The following is a 15,909-nucleotide window of genomic DNA, read 5'->3' on the forward strand; positions in this document are numbered from 1 at the left end:
GCAGTTTTCACACAGCACTTGCAGGCCGTTAAATAAATACCATGTGTAGCCCCTTTACAACTACGTTCTCTCTAATGTAGTAAATTAGTGATAAGGTTACAAAAATAGAAAACGTTTGTGGTCAATTTGTTATACACGGTAGAACCTGGACATGACGCACGGGCAGACTATTACTAAACGAACGCAATTACATTCTGATGCAAACTCCTCAATCTGGAGCAACCCGGAACAGATAATCAAATACTTTCATTATTTCAAAGTATCGCGAGAGGTTGTTGGTAGACTTCCAAATCTTGTGTTTCTTTTTAGCTGATGAAGACGTGGATGTGACTAATATTTTTTTGAATTTATTTAGCAATATTTTATTTGAAGTTAAGTTCAAACCAAGACACGTTTAAAGGTAATACTAATGTTTGCAACTCAATTATAAAAATATACGTTACATTTGGTGGTGTAACTTTGAATCTCACATCTCGAGCTAGGACACTTGAATGGGTTGTTTGCTAACGTTAGTTAGCTAGCTGACCAACTTGAACCGAGGGGGCTACTAGGCCTTGATTTTAGCTAGCTAAATAACTACAGTATCTTAATAACTAGATCGCTATATAGCAACGTAACTAGCTTGGTAACTAGTGAATTAGTGTAATGCTGAAGTGTCTTTATGCTAACTTTATAGTTCGTTTTAAATGTTAGCTAGGTAACGCAAGATAGCTTAGCTTTAAATTGCTATACAGGTTAGCGTAGCTTAGAGGACTTCCTAGTGATTACGTCTACCAAGCCCCAAAATAAGTTACTACAATCTGTACTGTTGGTAATGTACATTTATTAATATTACGTATTTCTCAATTCAGTCTCTTTAAAGAGGTGACCCTTGTTTCAAGAATGTCGGACAGCGAGGACAGCGACTTCTCTGACAACCAGAGTGAACAAAGCAGCGAAGCTGAAGAGGTTGACAAAAATGAGGCAGAGGTAAGATGGTTATAACGGCTATGGCAACCACATGTTATTTATGCTACTTAAGTCTACTAATAGCTGAATATTTAGATAACGTCACCGTAACTGTTAGCTTGACCACTTTCTCATTTATGTAAGATGGAGTTTCCAGTGTCCACTGTTAAGTACATATGAAAAGTTATTAATGTGTTATACTTTGTATTCCATTGTACAAAGTAGTATTTAGAAAGAGAGAGCAATATATTTCAGGTGGATTTGACACCCTGTAACATTGCGAGTCTATATATTCTTTTAAGAAATATTGAACAGGTCAATGTTAAAGTGAAAGTTCACATACACACTGTTTGGCTAATGGCTGTTTTTCCCATCTCTTTAAATATGATTAACTGACAGGTGCTTTTGGAAAAAAACAAACAATTGTTATATTGTTTAATAGGTCAAAATAATCTGTAATGGCACCAATACTGGCAAGAAGTTTTAGTTATCTGGTGGTTTCTTTAGGCATATTTATATTTTATGTAAATTGGGTTTATTTAGACTAACCAGTTCGCTAAACAATTTTTAATAATAATGTAAATCAATCAATTGGCTTGTCAAGAAGAAAAAGCACTAAATCATAGTTGAACTTCGTTTTCAATGCCATTTGTTCTTTCCACCTTGGAAATGATGCTCTTGTTTTTGCCTTTGCTTTATCCAGCGTTATTTTTTACGAAAAGTGCTACTCCGAGATCTTTCTTTGCCCTGCAGTTTTCAATGTGTATGCTGTTGTAGGCAGCGGAGGAATTGGCATTTGGTTGTCATATCTGTCTGTCATTGTCACTTCTTTGCTCCTTGTCATGGAATAATGTTACCTCCAGGCAGTATTTATGTTCACAAACGGAGTCAAGCCCCGCCTTGCAAAAGATGATTTGCTAAAGACTGTCTGGAACAGGAATGGCTGCATTGACGCTACCCGAGCCACATTTTCTCACTGCGGGTTTCTGGGGGCAGGGAGCTGAGCTGTCAGTGGTGCTAACCATCCCTCACAGGGCCTCATTTAACTTAGACACCATGTTTATATAGACAATTCTTTTTTTATTTTTATGACAAATATTCTACCTAGTGCATCTTTAACAAAACATGATACACAATTCATCCATTGACAAATTAAGATTTGCTGATAACTACAGATTTGCATCTTATCTGTCGCCTTGAGAGAAAGTTGAACTATTATCAAGAGTTCTACTTGAAAAGAGTCAACTTGAAAGAGTTGAGAGCTATTATCTGGTGTGTGACAACTCTTGCATGTAGCTAGGGGAGTGCCAAGTCTTGCGGGTAGCTAGTGGCGTGCCAAGTCTTGCGGGTAGCTAGTGGCGTGCCAAGTCTTGCGGGTAGCTAGTGGCGTGCCAAGTCTTGCGGGTAGCTAGTGGCGTGCCAAGTCTTGCGGGTAGCTAGTGGCGTGCCAAGTCTTGCGGGTAGCTAGTGGCGTGCCAAGTCTTGCGGGTAGCTAGTGGCGTGCCAAGTCTTGCGGGTAGCTAGTGGCGTTGCCAAGTCTTGCGGGTAGCTAGTGGCGTTGCCAAGTGCAGCTGGTAGCTAGTGGCGTTGCCAAGTGCAGCTGGTAGCTAGTGGCGTTGCCAAGTGCAGCTGGTAGCTAGTGGCGTTGCCAAGTGCAGCTGGTAGCTAGTGGCGTTGCCAAGTGCAGCTGGTAGCTAGTGGCGTTGCCAAGTGCAGCTGGTAGCTAGTGGCGTTGCCAAGTGCAGCTGGTAGCTAGTGGCGTTGCCAAGTGCAGCTGGTAGCTAGTGGCGTTGCCAAGTGCAGCTGGTAGCTAGTGGCGTTGCCAAGTGCAGCTGGTAGCTAGTGGCGTTGCCAAGTGCAGCTGGTAGCTAGTGGCGTTGCCAAGTGCAGCTGGTAGCTAGTGGCGTTGCCAAGTGCAGCTGGTAGCTAGTGGCGTTGCCAAGTGCAGCTGGTAGCTAGTGGCGTTGCCAAGTGCAGCTGGTAGCTAGTGGCGTTGCCAAGTGCAGCTGGTAGCTAGTGGCGTTGCCAAGTGCAGCTGGTAGCTAGTGGCGTTGCCAAGTGCAGCTGGTAGCTAGTGGCGTTGCCAAGTGCAGCTGGTAGCTAGTGGCGTTGCCAAGTGCAGCTGGTAGCTAGTGGCGTTGCCAAGTGCAGCTGGTAGCTAGTGGCGTTGCCAAGTGCAGCTGGTAGCTAGTGGCGTTGCCAAGTGCAGCTGGTAGCTAGTGGCGTTGCCAAGTGCAGCTGGTAGCTAGTGGCGTTGCCAAGTGCAGCTGGTAGCTAGTGGCGTTGCCAAGTGCAGCTGGTAGCTAGTGGCGTTGCCAAGTGCAGCTGGTAGCTAGTGGCGTTGCCAAGTGCAGCTGGTAGCTAGTGGCGTGCCAAGTCTTTACGAATTAGGTGCCCTCTACCACCATTTTACCACCTGCTATGATTTTATTTTTTGACTGAATTGATAGAACTATTACCATTTTGAATTGCAACATATAATAGGGTTTCACAGTCTTGCAGGTAGCTAGTGGCGTGCCAAGTGCAGCTGGTAGCTAGTGGCGTGCCAAGTGCAGCTGGTAGCTAGTGGCGTGCCAAGTGCAGCTGGTAGCTAGTGGCGTGCCAAGTCTTTACGAATTAGGTGCCCTCTACCACCATTTTACCACCTGCTATGATTTTATTTTTTGACTGAATTGATAGAACTATTACCATTTTGAATTGCAACATATAATAGGGTTTCACAGTTTTGCTTGAAAACTAAACTGAAAAACTGAATTATCACAATTTATGTCCATTATTTTTTGTGACATACCAATATGCTTCTTTCAACTTCCGGCCTTCTAACCACTCATTGAAGCATCCTTAAATTACACAAACACAATATATTTACCTTGTGGTGTGCACTTAAATTACTTTTAGTGTTTCCCCTACTTTAACCTCCAGCAATAGTTAGAGGGAAACAGTGCATCATGGCAGAAGTGGGATAACACTGACAGATGTCATAAAGAAAAAAAGCATTGCTTTTATATTTATAACATCTAGCCCATGCTTTTATCCAAATCGACTTACAGTAGTGAATGCTGTCGTGCTGACCCCCCATTTGAATCGTGACACACCCCGCTATACCAACTGAGCAGCAGCTTGTACAATATATTTAGACGGTAGGGCCCGTAAATTGTATACTCCATGCAGCTTCTTTTCAAAACTCGATTGCATGAGGGACTGCCTCCTCCAGTGGGCTTTAAAATGACATAGGATGTAAGGCACTCTTGTTTCCCGTGTTTTGTGGGGATAATGTTGACAGCCAGTCTTGCCAGCAATTGCTAAATTCTTTTGACTATTCCAAGTTAGATACTAGTAAGCCTATTACTCACATGAGACCCGGGTTCGAATCTGGTAAGGGCAACAACATTTATTGCTTTTAATTGCGGGGCAGCTGAACTAGGCTTGCCTGGTTTCTTATCTGTTTTTTTAAAGCATAATCCTAAATTATTCTACCGAAAAGCCTGTTTATAGAAGTCCAATTGAAAAACTTGCGGAACTACAGAAGATTGAATCTCAAGGCAATACTGTAGTATATTAAACCATTATTCTGAATACATTTTCAAATCATATCAGAATATTATATTGACACTGAAATATAATGGGTGAAAGTGTGTGCGTGTGTGCGTAATCTTTTCAGAAAACAAGTAGAAAGCCCAACTAAGGAAAAATGTAATTGCCTTAAATGTGCACATTTTCCTTGTGAAAAATGCCATGTGTATATCATCATAGTTAACTATATTAAATTAGTTGTTGGCTATATCACCCAGCCTTATCACATTGGCAATTATTGTGATAATATTGTCTCTCGATCATATCGCAAGGTCACTTTCAATTCCCAGCCCTAGTCTCCTGTCTAGGGCATAAGAGTGAGTTGGATATTGGCACCGTGTGCTTCATGTTTTTCGCAAGGTGATTATTGTGGGGTTACCTTACCTGCTTCTAATATTGGGGGACATGTGCTTCTCCTGTCTCTCTTTCACTGTTTTTTTTTTCTTTGCTTTTAGACAGAGATACTTTTGGGAGGATGTGGAAACCTCACTGAAATCAGTGAATGTTCTTTGTTTTCATTAATCAAATGCTCTCTAGTGGCTGTGCTAGCATTAGCTTAGCAATCGAGTGACACTGCATGATAAACCTGAATATGACCGCTCGAGCATCTGCTGGGTGGAAGCATTATGTGTTCGTATGTACATTGACCATCAGGTTTCAGATATCCCTTCTATAATATCTGTCATGCCTAGTTACCAGGTCAGCAAACTTAAACATGGACTTTTTAACTTGAACTCTTAGTGCAGTGTTAGCTATTTTATGACTAAATAATTATTTAATATGGTGATGTTGACTTTGTATTTACTAGTTGATATGCTTATTTTATTACCTAGCCACCAAAGTAAAAAGTTCCTTAGCCAGCCCGAGCTTGTCTAGAGGGTGTTGCAGTGTGGGTTTTTTATTTGGTGTTTGTTGACTTGCTTCTCTTTCCAATTTCACATGTTTGATAAATAACTTGAACTACAGAATGCAGTCAAATGACAAGGTATATAGTCATAAAATTATGTATATACTACAAATGTGTGGTTTTGGGTTGGTTTCCCAATTTGTTGATCTCACTCCGTCTTTGACCTGCAGAACATTAATCTCTCTATCTATATTCCTGTATTGATTAGAAATAGAAGGAATCGAGTGTATGCAATTTATGAAGTAAACCTGTCTAATCTGTTGTCTGTACTATGTCAACCTACTAGTCCAGGAACCCCTGTTATCTCTATTAAGTTGGCTTTTCATAATGTAATATCTCTTGCCAACAAATCATTGTTGGTAAATAACATGGTAATATCCTGCAACCTAGAGTTTCTCAAAGAAATGTGGCTAACAGAAAATTTTAGTGCTACTGTTCTCAAAGTGACAGCACCCGAAATATTTGGTTTTATGAATACTTGTCAAAGTGGTAGGAAAGGTGGAGGACTGGCTGCCCTATTCAAAGATACATTCCAGTGCAAAGAAAATACACTTGGTAGTTTTATTTCCTTTGAATACCTCTGTTTTACATTGAAGGGCACTCCCAATTTGTTTTTTTAACCATTTACAATCATCTTGAACTTCTGTTATATCCGTTGATTATAACTTGTTTATTATAGCAGGGGATTTTAATATCCACATAGATGATAATACGGACCATAATGGCAACGTTATTCCTGCACTACGTGACACTTTTGATCCCACTCAACAGTTGATGGAGCGTGTACACACTCGAGGCCACATTCTAGATCTCCAAAGGTCTTGATATTTCCTCTGTCATGGTTAAAGCCCTGTCCAATCATTTCTGTCTTTTTTGAATCACTGATCACCCCGGATGTTCCAGTAAACTCTGTGTCTGTTAAGAAAAGGTACATTAATGAGAGTACCAATGCTGGGTTTTTGGAGGCCATCACTATCTCTCCAACAATAAGTGCAGAGGCAGTTGATGTACTCCTGGATAATTTTCATGCCAAAATATTGAATGTCATGGAATGTGTTGCATCGTTATAGGTAAAGAAAACTACGAGCAAACAGAAATCACCATGGGGAACCGCCATGATGGTAAACGCCCTGAAAAGAGAATGTAGGAAAGCAGAACGTAAGTGGAGGAAAACTAAACTTCAAATCCAGTTTGACATCTATAAACAAAGTCTTTGTAGCTTAAACTATGAACTATGCAGAGCTACTGTAGATGGCAACATTTATCGGGAATGATCAATAAGAATCTCACAATACCCACCATTAAGCCTCTATTAAAAAAGAGAACACTGGATGCATCTATATTGAACATTTATAGATCTCTTACAGATCTTTCTTTTATAGCCCCGATCATTAAGAAGGATGTCTTCAGTCAATTTAGCAATTTTGTGAACTCAAGCAGGCTTCCAACCACACCACAGTACTGAAACGGCTCTGATAATGGTTTTAAATTATGTACAGCTTAATACTGATTCAAAAAAAGAAAAGTTCTGGTTCTATTAGATCTCAGTGCAGCATTTGACACTGTCGATCATAGAACACTAGACAGGCTGGAAAATTGGGTAGGATTCCCTGCGACACTCATTAATTGGTTCAGATCTTATTGAGATGGCCGGAGTTACTTTTATACTATTGGCAATCATGAATCTGATAGGATGGCTATGACATGTAGAGTTCCCCAGGGATTAGTTCTCGGGCCGCTTCTGTATAATCTCTAAATGCTACCTCTGGGCTAAATTCTACAGAACAACAACATGAAATACCATAGCTATGCCAGTGATACTCAAATATATATGAACCGTATGACAACGGCTCAATAGACTCAATGTGTCACTGTATAGAGCACATAAAGTGTCATAAATAAAATGAGACCACTGCACCTTTTTATTTCCTTTCCAATTGTTTTCTAGTATTTGTTTTTATTCTGTTGTATTTTTATTTCTCCTTTTCTCTGTAAAGCACATTGAATTGCTTCTGTGTATGAATTGTGCTAAATAAATAAACCTGCTTGCTATCCCTGTAACAAATCTGTAATCCTTTCAACTCCAAAAAAGTACTTGAAAATATTCACCCCTTTATGAGTAATTAAATAAGACCAGATGCTGTTGTAAAACAAAATACTTTCAATATGTATTTGGAACCTGTTTAACCCCTTTTGATACCAGCTATTGTTTGACAATCTCCAGATCCTGGGAAAGTCCTTTGTCTAAAGATCTCATCTCTCTCCTTTTTGAAAATATGTCTGGTCATGCAAAACATTTTTATTTAAGGATAGTGATCATATGAAGCCATCTATTATCACAGTTCTTTGGCTCATTTTTAAATCATAACAGAAATCACCCAAATGGAATTTGGTAGCAGAGTTCTTTCACACCGCTAACGCGAACCTCCCATATAGTTGTTGACAGTCTTTTTACTTTGAGCGTCCCATGGCCGTATAGTATGGACCAGAGTTGTACTGAGGAGCTGAAGGGTTGTAAGAGGTTTTAGATCCTTCTAAAGAATGCCAACCAACCACACACAGATGTCTGCTGGAGGGAGCACACATGGCCTTACTGTCGTGTCACTCTTCTCTGGGCCCACTTAGTGTGTCCTTTTATATTAGATCAGTTATTATAGGATTGCACACCACAGTCTGCAGTGTTCAATTTCAAGTTATTGTGCTGTTCAAGGAGAGTATTACACAACCTTTTCCTTTATTCAATAAGGTTTGGATGGTTTTACTTAAGTAATGATCCTTTTATATAAAGCAAGTGTTTGCTTTATATAGGAGCAAACTGTGTCAACATCTCTGTCTTTCCAAGACAATTCCCTTGAAGTTTCTGAATGTCCTCTATGTGCCTGGTTTCTTTATGGTGAATGGCAAATGTCAGTAACATTGCCCTCCAGTGCTGTACTAATAGAGCCTGGAATTCTTGACTTGGCGCAGTCAGTGTTTTTGCCAGATTATTGTCTTCTAATTTGTGCCAGTTTTGCTTTTTGGCACGGTGCTATTTGCCCTTTTCATGTACTTTCAAGTGGCTTTTTCCACAATTAAAATACATTGCTACTGAGAGCACATGTTTTTCCATTGCTAAGGAGCTTGCAGCATAATCGAAACTGTCACTGCTCATTCAGTAAACAAACCATTGGTAATGCATTTTCTCTCAATGTTTTTGTTTTCTTTCAGTAATTATGTCCAGGAAAATTGCCTATCATTTGGTGGCAATTTGACCAGCTGATATATCGTGGTCAGTAGGCTTGTCTGGCAGAAGCACAGGGTTGTCCAAGGTCGTCACTCAACATCGTTTCGTCAACCAATTGTTGATGTGATTATTATTAATGCAACAAATCAGATGCGACATTGGCATATTCTCTCTGCAAACCTCTCTGCTTTTAAGTCTTTGGTTAAAACACACCTGTTCTCTTTAGCATTTTGATGATTTTTCTTGGGCTGTTTTTACTATTTTACATTTGTGTCTTTGTTTTAAAGTAAATTTTAGTTTAGAGGTTCTCTATATGTTTATTGGTTCTTTTGCTGCTTTTATTTTTTATATGCTTGTTCTGTAAAGCACTTTGGTCTGTCTAGCGGCTGTTTAAATGTGCTATATAAATAAATGAACTTGAACATATTCTGTAGCGGCGGAGCTGCTTCTTCTGAGCTAGTCGCTGTAATGTAAGCTGCTAGATCTGCAACATGCTGAAGTGATTGCGATTTCACCAGGATACATACACTGCTCGAAAAAAATGTAGGGAACACATAATGATCACAGTGTAACACCCATGTCCATTAAACTTCAGGGATATAAATCTGTCTAGTTAGGAAGCATAAGAGGTTGTGAATAAGTGTCACCTGTTTTGGTGCAAATTAAAATGACAACAGTTGAAATGGAGAGGCAACAGCAAGACGTTCTCTAGTGGGATCGCAGCCCAGCATCACGCAACTCCATTGGCATTCACTAGAGAACACCAGCAGGGCTCAACATTAACAATAGCCCAATGGCCCCGGGCCAATAAAAAGTTGAATCTAGCAAGTCACTGTCACGATTGGGCCAATGCAAAACATTTTGAGATTGTAAAAAATTGTTATTGTATTATAAACTCAACATCCTCCAGGTGTTTCATTGTCTGGCACATTCACAAATGACTACCTTTCAGCTCCTTTCGCACGCTGTTGGCCAGTCTGATGTTAAGCAGTGATGTGACGCCTGGCTGTCTTATTCTTTTTCAATAAAACATTTAACTTGTGCGAGTCACTCAATTGAAGAAGGCAGGCTACGATAACTACGAGCTCAAACAAATGCGAACATTTTTACCTCATTGCAAAATGATTTACCTGTTTCGACATCGATGGAACTCAGATGCGCTGTGTGGTCTGTCATAAGTTCCCGGCTAGAGCGGACAAATGTGGGTCTTTTTACAAAGGCAACTTCCGCAAACAATCCCTGACCGGCCATGACAATAGCAACGAGCACCTGGTCAGCATGACAGCCAAGCAGGTGGCTAACAATTCGTCTTTAGGGTCCTAGGTCGTATCAGGAATTTAAATGCAGATGCACATTGGGTGATTGCACAACATATAACAGCCACATACTTAGTAACTAAGATGGACCAGCCAGTCACCTTGTTCCTTGGGGATGAATGAGTTACTGTTTTGTTTAAAAGTCAAATGTTTTGTTGAGTTATCTTTTTATTCATTTTTATGATTAGAAATGTGAGGAAAGTGTATATATTAATCATGATTAATCATGTTAAGCAACAAAAGTATTTGGTTATATGTTGTTTACAACGTTTGTTTTTGGGGCCACTAAGTTTCAAACCCCCTGGCCCTGCTGGTCCCTTTAGTCCCTTCTTCCAAGTGCTGCACTTGGACAAATGAGAATACTACGATAAGCTATTCCAGATGTACCATAAGTATGTGACTGCGCCCCCCCCCCCCCCATACTAAAATGTATTTATTTAGATTAAAGCGACTTGTTGCCAGATTTTCAGCAGAGAAAGCAACTAAAACAGCTCACACTGGGCTACTGGCCAATTGCAACACCCTCCACGGGACACCCTTGGGTTATCTGCTAGCAGGATTCAAACCCTAGTCGCAATGAAGCAGCTAGCTGTGTGTAGTGACTCAAACGCTGTTCAATTTCATGGCTGCCTCTGTTTTTGTCACAAGACTCTACACCCTACTTTAGTAGACATAGCCAGCCCACTAGCTTATTAGTTTATCTGTAACAATGCAGTGTTTAATGTTCTGTTGATGCATGGACTGCATAGTTTCTGGGTGGGAAGAACAGATGCCCTCCCCTCATTTGTTGATATCAGAACTGGTTTTAACAAACCTCCTAGATTTGCTCCAAAGTGACAATGCAACTTTCAATTGGTTTTAATGTTTCCTCTTGTATAGGACGATGGGCAGGCAAGTTTATCTGGCAGTGATAAGGCAGCTGAAGAGGAAGGGGAAGACCTAGCAGATGAGGAGGAATATGATGATGAAGAGGAAGAGGATGATGATGATCGTCCCCGAAAGAAACCGAGGCATGGAGGTTTTATCTTGGATGAAGCCGGTAAGACAAAGCTTCACTAGACGAGCAGGCCATGTTTTTAATATAATAAAGCTAAACAAACTCTCCCTTTTCCCAATAAATTTGGTTAGATGTTGATGATGAAGATGAAGATGAAGAAGAACCATGGGAAGACGGCGCTGAAGATATTTTGGAGAAAGGTGGGGTCACGTTGCTGCCATATTTAAGGAGATCTACAATTTGAGTGGGAATTCTTTAGAAACAGTGGGGCAGTTTAAAAGTTTTTGTAAATATCTTCTATTTGTGGTGATTTAGATAGTTTAGACATGATTGATTTGCCTGTTGAATTGTGCAGATAGGCGACAGATCTAAAAGAAATACAATCAAAAATATAATGTGCAAATGATGACTGTTCTTCCTGTGCTAATCATTTCTTTTCTTGTGCATGCCTCCCTCAGTTAACGGTAAATCAATTCCAGATTTTCTGTTTTCCTTGTATTTAATTCAGTGGATTAGTTAGCACATTCAACAAGTCATTCTATTTTAACTCCACCCCCATTTCTGCACTACTGCCCATCTTATCCAAGGAAGCACAGATGGCAAATACATTATTGGGATCTCTTTAGCCCCATCAAGATCTGGGCATAGCCTGTAAAATTCTGGAACAGGGCAGTAAAAATTATTTGGGCATATCTTAATATGCAGCAAAAAGCAAACATGCCAATCCTAACATGTATTTACGGGTGGATGTTCAAACACCTGTCGAATCAACTCAGCCGAAAGCTGATGTGGGCTTGATAGGATCACAGCCTGAGGTCAGGGTATTTGACGATATGTCTAGATTAGAGATGTTTTTGACTTGATTCTTGATTATTGCTTGATTCAGTAGATCAGTGTTTTTGTTAGCGGTGAAAGGATGGTCCAGCAACCACCATGTACCAATAAGACCCTGCCTCCTGTGCATGTACTGCTGCAGTGTAGGTTTGAATCTGGCCTACTTCTCTCAGCTCATTCACTCTCCACTCTTTTTTTTAACGCTTCCCGGTTGAGGGATGCATAAAATGGCTGAAGTATGAAATAAATATACATATATTTAAGAGTAAAATTATTTTCATCTGCCATAAGAAACCGCTGCTGTGTGTGGTATTCACTAAATTAGTCATGTTGTGTTTATATGCTATGCTGCTCTAAATTGACTTAGGCCTGGGGGAAAATGCGCTTAGATCATTCATGTGGTCCATGACATGGAACCAAATTCCCAACCAATGCACTCCAGACATTGTCCCAACTTGCTCCAATTCTAAATATAATTATCAGTACCTCTGACTTAACCAGGTCAAAATGTGTCTCAATGCTAAATTCTCCAGATGTCCAGAGTGGGCGCCACAACAAAGTATTGCGACCAGGATCTTGAATAATGACTACAACTACCTGAGTTAGAAGTAGTATGTTATTTTATTGCATTTGGCAGCAGTGATCTAGTTCATAGTTAGAAAAATGCAGCAGAAACGTAGTTGGACGGTATGTCTGAGAGGAGTCAGCGATATGTCCAACCAATACTTGGACCGCATAACTGCCTAGAAAGAACCAAATGTGGCCATTTGCCTGAAACTGCTACCTATTAAAAGAAAGCTAATATGTGTGAATTAGCTAACTGATATTATTTACGCTTTTTGTGGCACATCAATCAGCCATGTCCGAACTTCTCACGAGCATTCGCATTCCAATCATACGTTTGCCATTCAGTGTAGTTTTCATTTTCAACCATCATTAATGTGTTTAATGTGTTTCTCCCTTTTTTGTCATTTGTTGCTACATGTGCCCTTGCCACTCTTTGCTGGGTGCACATGACAATGTCATTTGGCTCTTAATGTGCACTCCTCCCTCTACCCGAACCTCCCTTGACTCCGAGCAGAGGAGGCTGAGGGTAAGTGTTTTCAGTTGTCTTTCAGATTTAAAATGACTCACCTTCCCTTTGGGGTGAAACATAGACTACTGGTCAGAAATTTAGAACACCCCAATTTTTTCAGATTTTATTGAAATTTCAGCAATTGAAGTACAGTAAATAACCTGAAATGGTACACGGGTACGTGGTTACAAAAAAAGTACTACATCCTCTTAAGCATCATTTGGACAGTATTGTACTCCAGGAAGTAGTATATTGCTCACATAATGGTGAGAGAAAGGCAATTAACAAAGGAAGACAAACAGACCATTATAACCCTTAACTGTAGGTCATTCCTGTAGATAAATTGCAAAGAAAGCTAGGAAAACTTCAAACACAGCTTAACACAGCTTAAGTGTCAGTTTCAAATGTGAAGAAAAGACCTCGGACTGCAGGTTTGAAAGATCGACTGGCAGTAAGAAAGCCATTGCTAAGATAGTAAAATAAGAAAAAGAGGCTTGCTTGGGCCATGTAGACTACTGAAGATTGGAAGAACGTCTTGTGGACCAATGAATGTAACATTTTCAGTTCATCACACAGAGTTTTTGTACACCATCGAGTAGGTAAAAGGATGGTTCCTAAATGTAACACCAACTGTCAAACATTGAGGAGGAAGAGTGATGGTCTGGTGCACTTTTACTGGATCCAGAGTCGGCGACTTGAGTGGCACCTTGGACCAAAACAGCTACCACAGCATTTTGCAGCTCCATCCCATATCCTCTGCTGTTTACCTAGTTGTTCAGGGGTTCATCCTACAGCAAGATAATGACCCTAAACATACCTCCTGGCTATGTCAGAACTACCTTAGAAGAACAAAAGACTGTAGGCTTCAAGTCCTAGAATGACCAGCACTGTGGCCAGTCTTAAACCCCACAAAGCTGGTTTGGGATGGTCTGGGTAGAAGGTTGAAAGCAAAGCAACCTACAAGTGCAACACTTTAGTGGGAAATTCTGCAACAGTATTATGGACTCTACGAACAATATTTGATTTCCATTGTATTAAAAATGCCACTTTGATGATCCAAAAATGTAGATATAATTTTGTTAAGCAAAACGATTCCATGATTTATTTTTGCCCTCCAATCGTTTTCTGGTTCTATGCTTTAATTTCGAGTACATTAAGACATTAAACTGTGTATATTTCAGTTGAAACTGGAGAAATTATGGTGTTCTAAAACCTTTGACTGGTAGTGTCCATTGTGTTCCAATATCCAGGAGTTGTTGTTGGCTATAAAGAGAGTGTATGTCTGGCTGTACTGGGTGAACAAACTAAGAACTATGAAGTAAATTACTGCTGAGTAGGGTTTCTTATCTCCCTAAAATTATGGCAGTACCGTGTACAAACCAAGCTGTCATGGTTCATCCAATACGGATTTAAATACCCTAAAAATGTACAGTCTGAACCTTTACTCTATATTCATTGTAACAGAAAAGTGTTTGAATACAGCTAAGAAAAAGCTATGTAATCTCTGTAAATGTACACTGAGAGGTTCTTGGATGAACGGTTGTTTGCACTGAAGAAAATGTATAAATAGTGTCTCACGAAAGTGATTACATCCCTCACATTTTTGTAAATATTTGAGTATATCTTTTCATGCGACAACACTGAAGAAATGACACTTTGCTGCAATGTAGTGAGTAGTGAGTGTACAGCTTGTATAACAGTGTACATTTTGTATAGCTGAGGGTAAAGGTGATGGACTGGCCAAGCATGTCTCCAGACCTAAACCCTATTGAGCATCTGTGGGGCATCCTCAAACAGAAGTTGGAGGAGTGCATGGTCTCTAACATCCCCCAGCTCTGTGATGTCGTCATGGAGGAGTGGAAGAGGACTCCAGTGGCAACCTGTGAAGCTCTGGTGAACTCCATGCCCAAGAGGGTTAAGGCAATGCTGGAAAATGATGGTGGCCACACAAAATATTGACACTCCGGGCCCAATTTGGACACTTAGGGGTGTACTCACTTTTGTTGCCAGCGGTTTAGACATTAATGGCTGTGTGTTATATTATTTTGAGGGGACAGCAAATTTACACTGTTTTAAAAGCTGTACACTCACTACTTTACATTGTAGCAAAGTGTCATTTCTTCAGTGTTGTCACATGAAAAGATATACTCAAATATTTACAAAAATGTGAGGGGTGTACTTACTTTTGAGATAATGTATTTTCTTATTTAAGGTTTTTGTCTTGACTGAGTTTTTGCTCTTCAGTTTCCAACATTGACCATGTGGTCCTGGATGAGGACAACTCTGGTTCCCGCAGGCTTCAGAACCTCTGGCGGTACTGTTGTTATTGATTCCAGGCTCCATTATTATCTGCATTTCATGTGTTACCCATTTTAAACTGTGGTCTTGATACTGTTTGGATATTTCAGAGATTCCAGAGAGGAGGCCTTGGGTGAATATTACATGAGGAAGTATGCTAAGCAGTCAGGAAATGAGTGAGTATTTTCAGAGTTAAAATCTGTCAAATTTGATGCAAATGTGATGGTTGACTTTGCTCTTGAGAGGTGGTAATCATCTGTGTTGACTCCCGCTGTAGTTTTCCTGGTGGTTCTGAAGAACTTTCTGATGACATCACACAACAGCAGCTTCTCCCTGGCGTTAAGTAAGTTTTAAGACCTTCTCTAAAATGTGTATTTTTATTGTGCAACAATCCTCAATATTAATCATATGATTATCCAAAAATGTGAATCTTATTTCTTTTAAAGGGATCCTAATCTTTGGACTGTGAAGTGTAAGGTATGCTGCTCTTGTTTTGTGAACATCCTAAAGAAAATCATGCAATGTCATTATATATATTTAAAATTTTCCTGTGTCGTTCTAACATTTGTCATTACAGATTGGCGAAGAGAGAGCAACTGCCATTGCCTTGATGAGGAAATTCATTGCCTATCAATTCACAGACACGGTATGTCCCCCTCAGGTCATGCTTTTAAATGTCCCTAGTACCTATGCATTTGTGCATTGATCTGTATTCTATTTCTTATTGAAGAAAACAGA

General features: G+C 40.0%; 1 protein-coding gene across 2 annotated transcripts in view; it reads left to right on the top strand.

The window, feature by feature from the left end:
• Positions 1 to 261: 261 nt before the first annotated feature.
• Positions 262 to 15,909, top strand: part of supt5h (SPT5 homolog, DSIF elongation factor subunit) — a 34,692-nt gene continuing 19,044 nt past the window's right edge. The window contains exons 1-11 of one of the 2 annotated variants that reach the window (XM_010893847.3): positions 262 to 400; positions 852 to 969; positions 10,847 to 11,006; positions 11,096 to 11,164; positions 11,423 to 11,428; positions 12,880 to 12,891; positions 15,118 to 15,187; positions 15,282 to 15,347; positions 15,449 to 15,514; positions 15,618 to 15,648; positions 15,749 to 15,817. In XM_010893847.3, the coding sequence (XP_010892149.2) occupies positions 883 to 969; positions 10,847 to 11,006; positions 11,096 to 11,164; positions 11,423 to 11,428; positions 12,880 to 12,891; positions 15,118 to 15,187; positions 15,282 to 15,347; positions 15,449 to 15,514; positions 15,618 to 15,648; positions 15,749 to 15,817 (636 nt within the window). In that variant the 5' untranslated portion in view covers positions 262 to 400; positions 852 to 882. The remainder of the gene's footprint in view (positions 401 to 851; positions 970 to 10,846; positions 11,007 to 11,095; positions 11,165 to 11,422; positions 11,429 to 12,879; positions 12,892 to 15,117; positions 15,188 to 15,281; positions 15,348 to 15,448; positions 15,515 to 15,617; positions 15,649 to 15,748; positions 15,818 to 15,909) is intronic. The other variant, XM_010893848.3, reaches the window with a different exon arrangement.

Source organism: Esox lucius, chromosome 1, assembly GCF_011004845.1.
Source record: "Esox lucius isolate fEsoLuc1 chromosome 1, fEsoLuc1.pri, whole genome shotgun sequence".
Classification (NCBI taxonomy): Eukaryota; Metazoa; Chordata; class Actinopteri; order Esociformes; family Esocidae; genus Esox; species Esox lucius.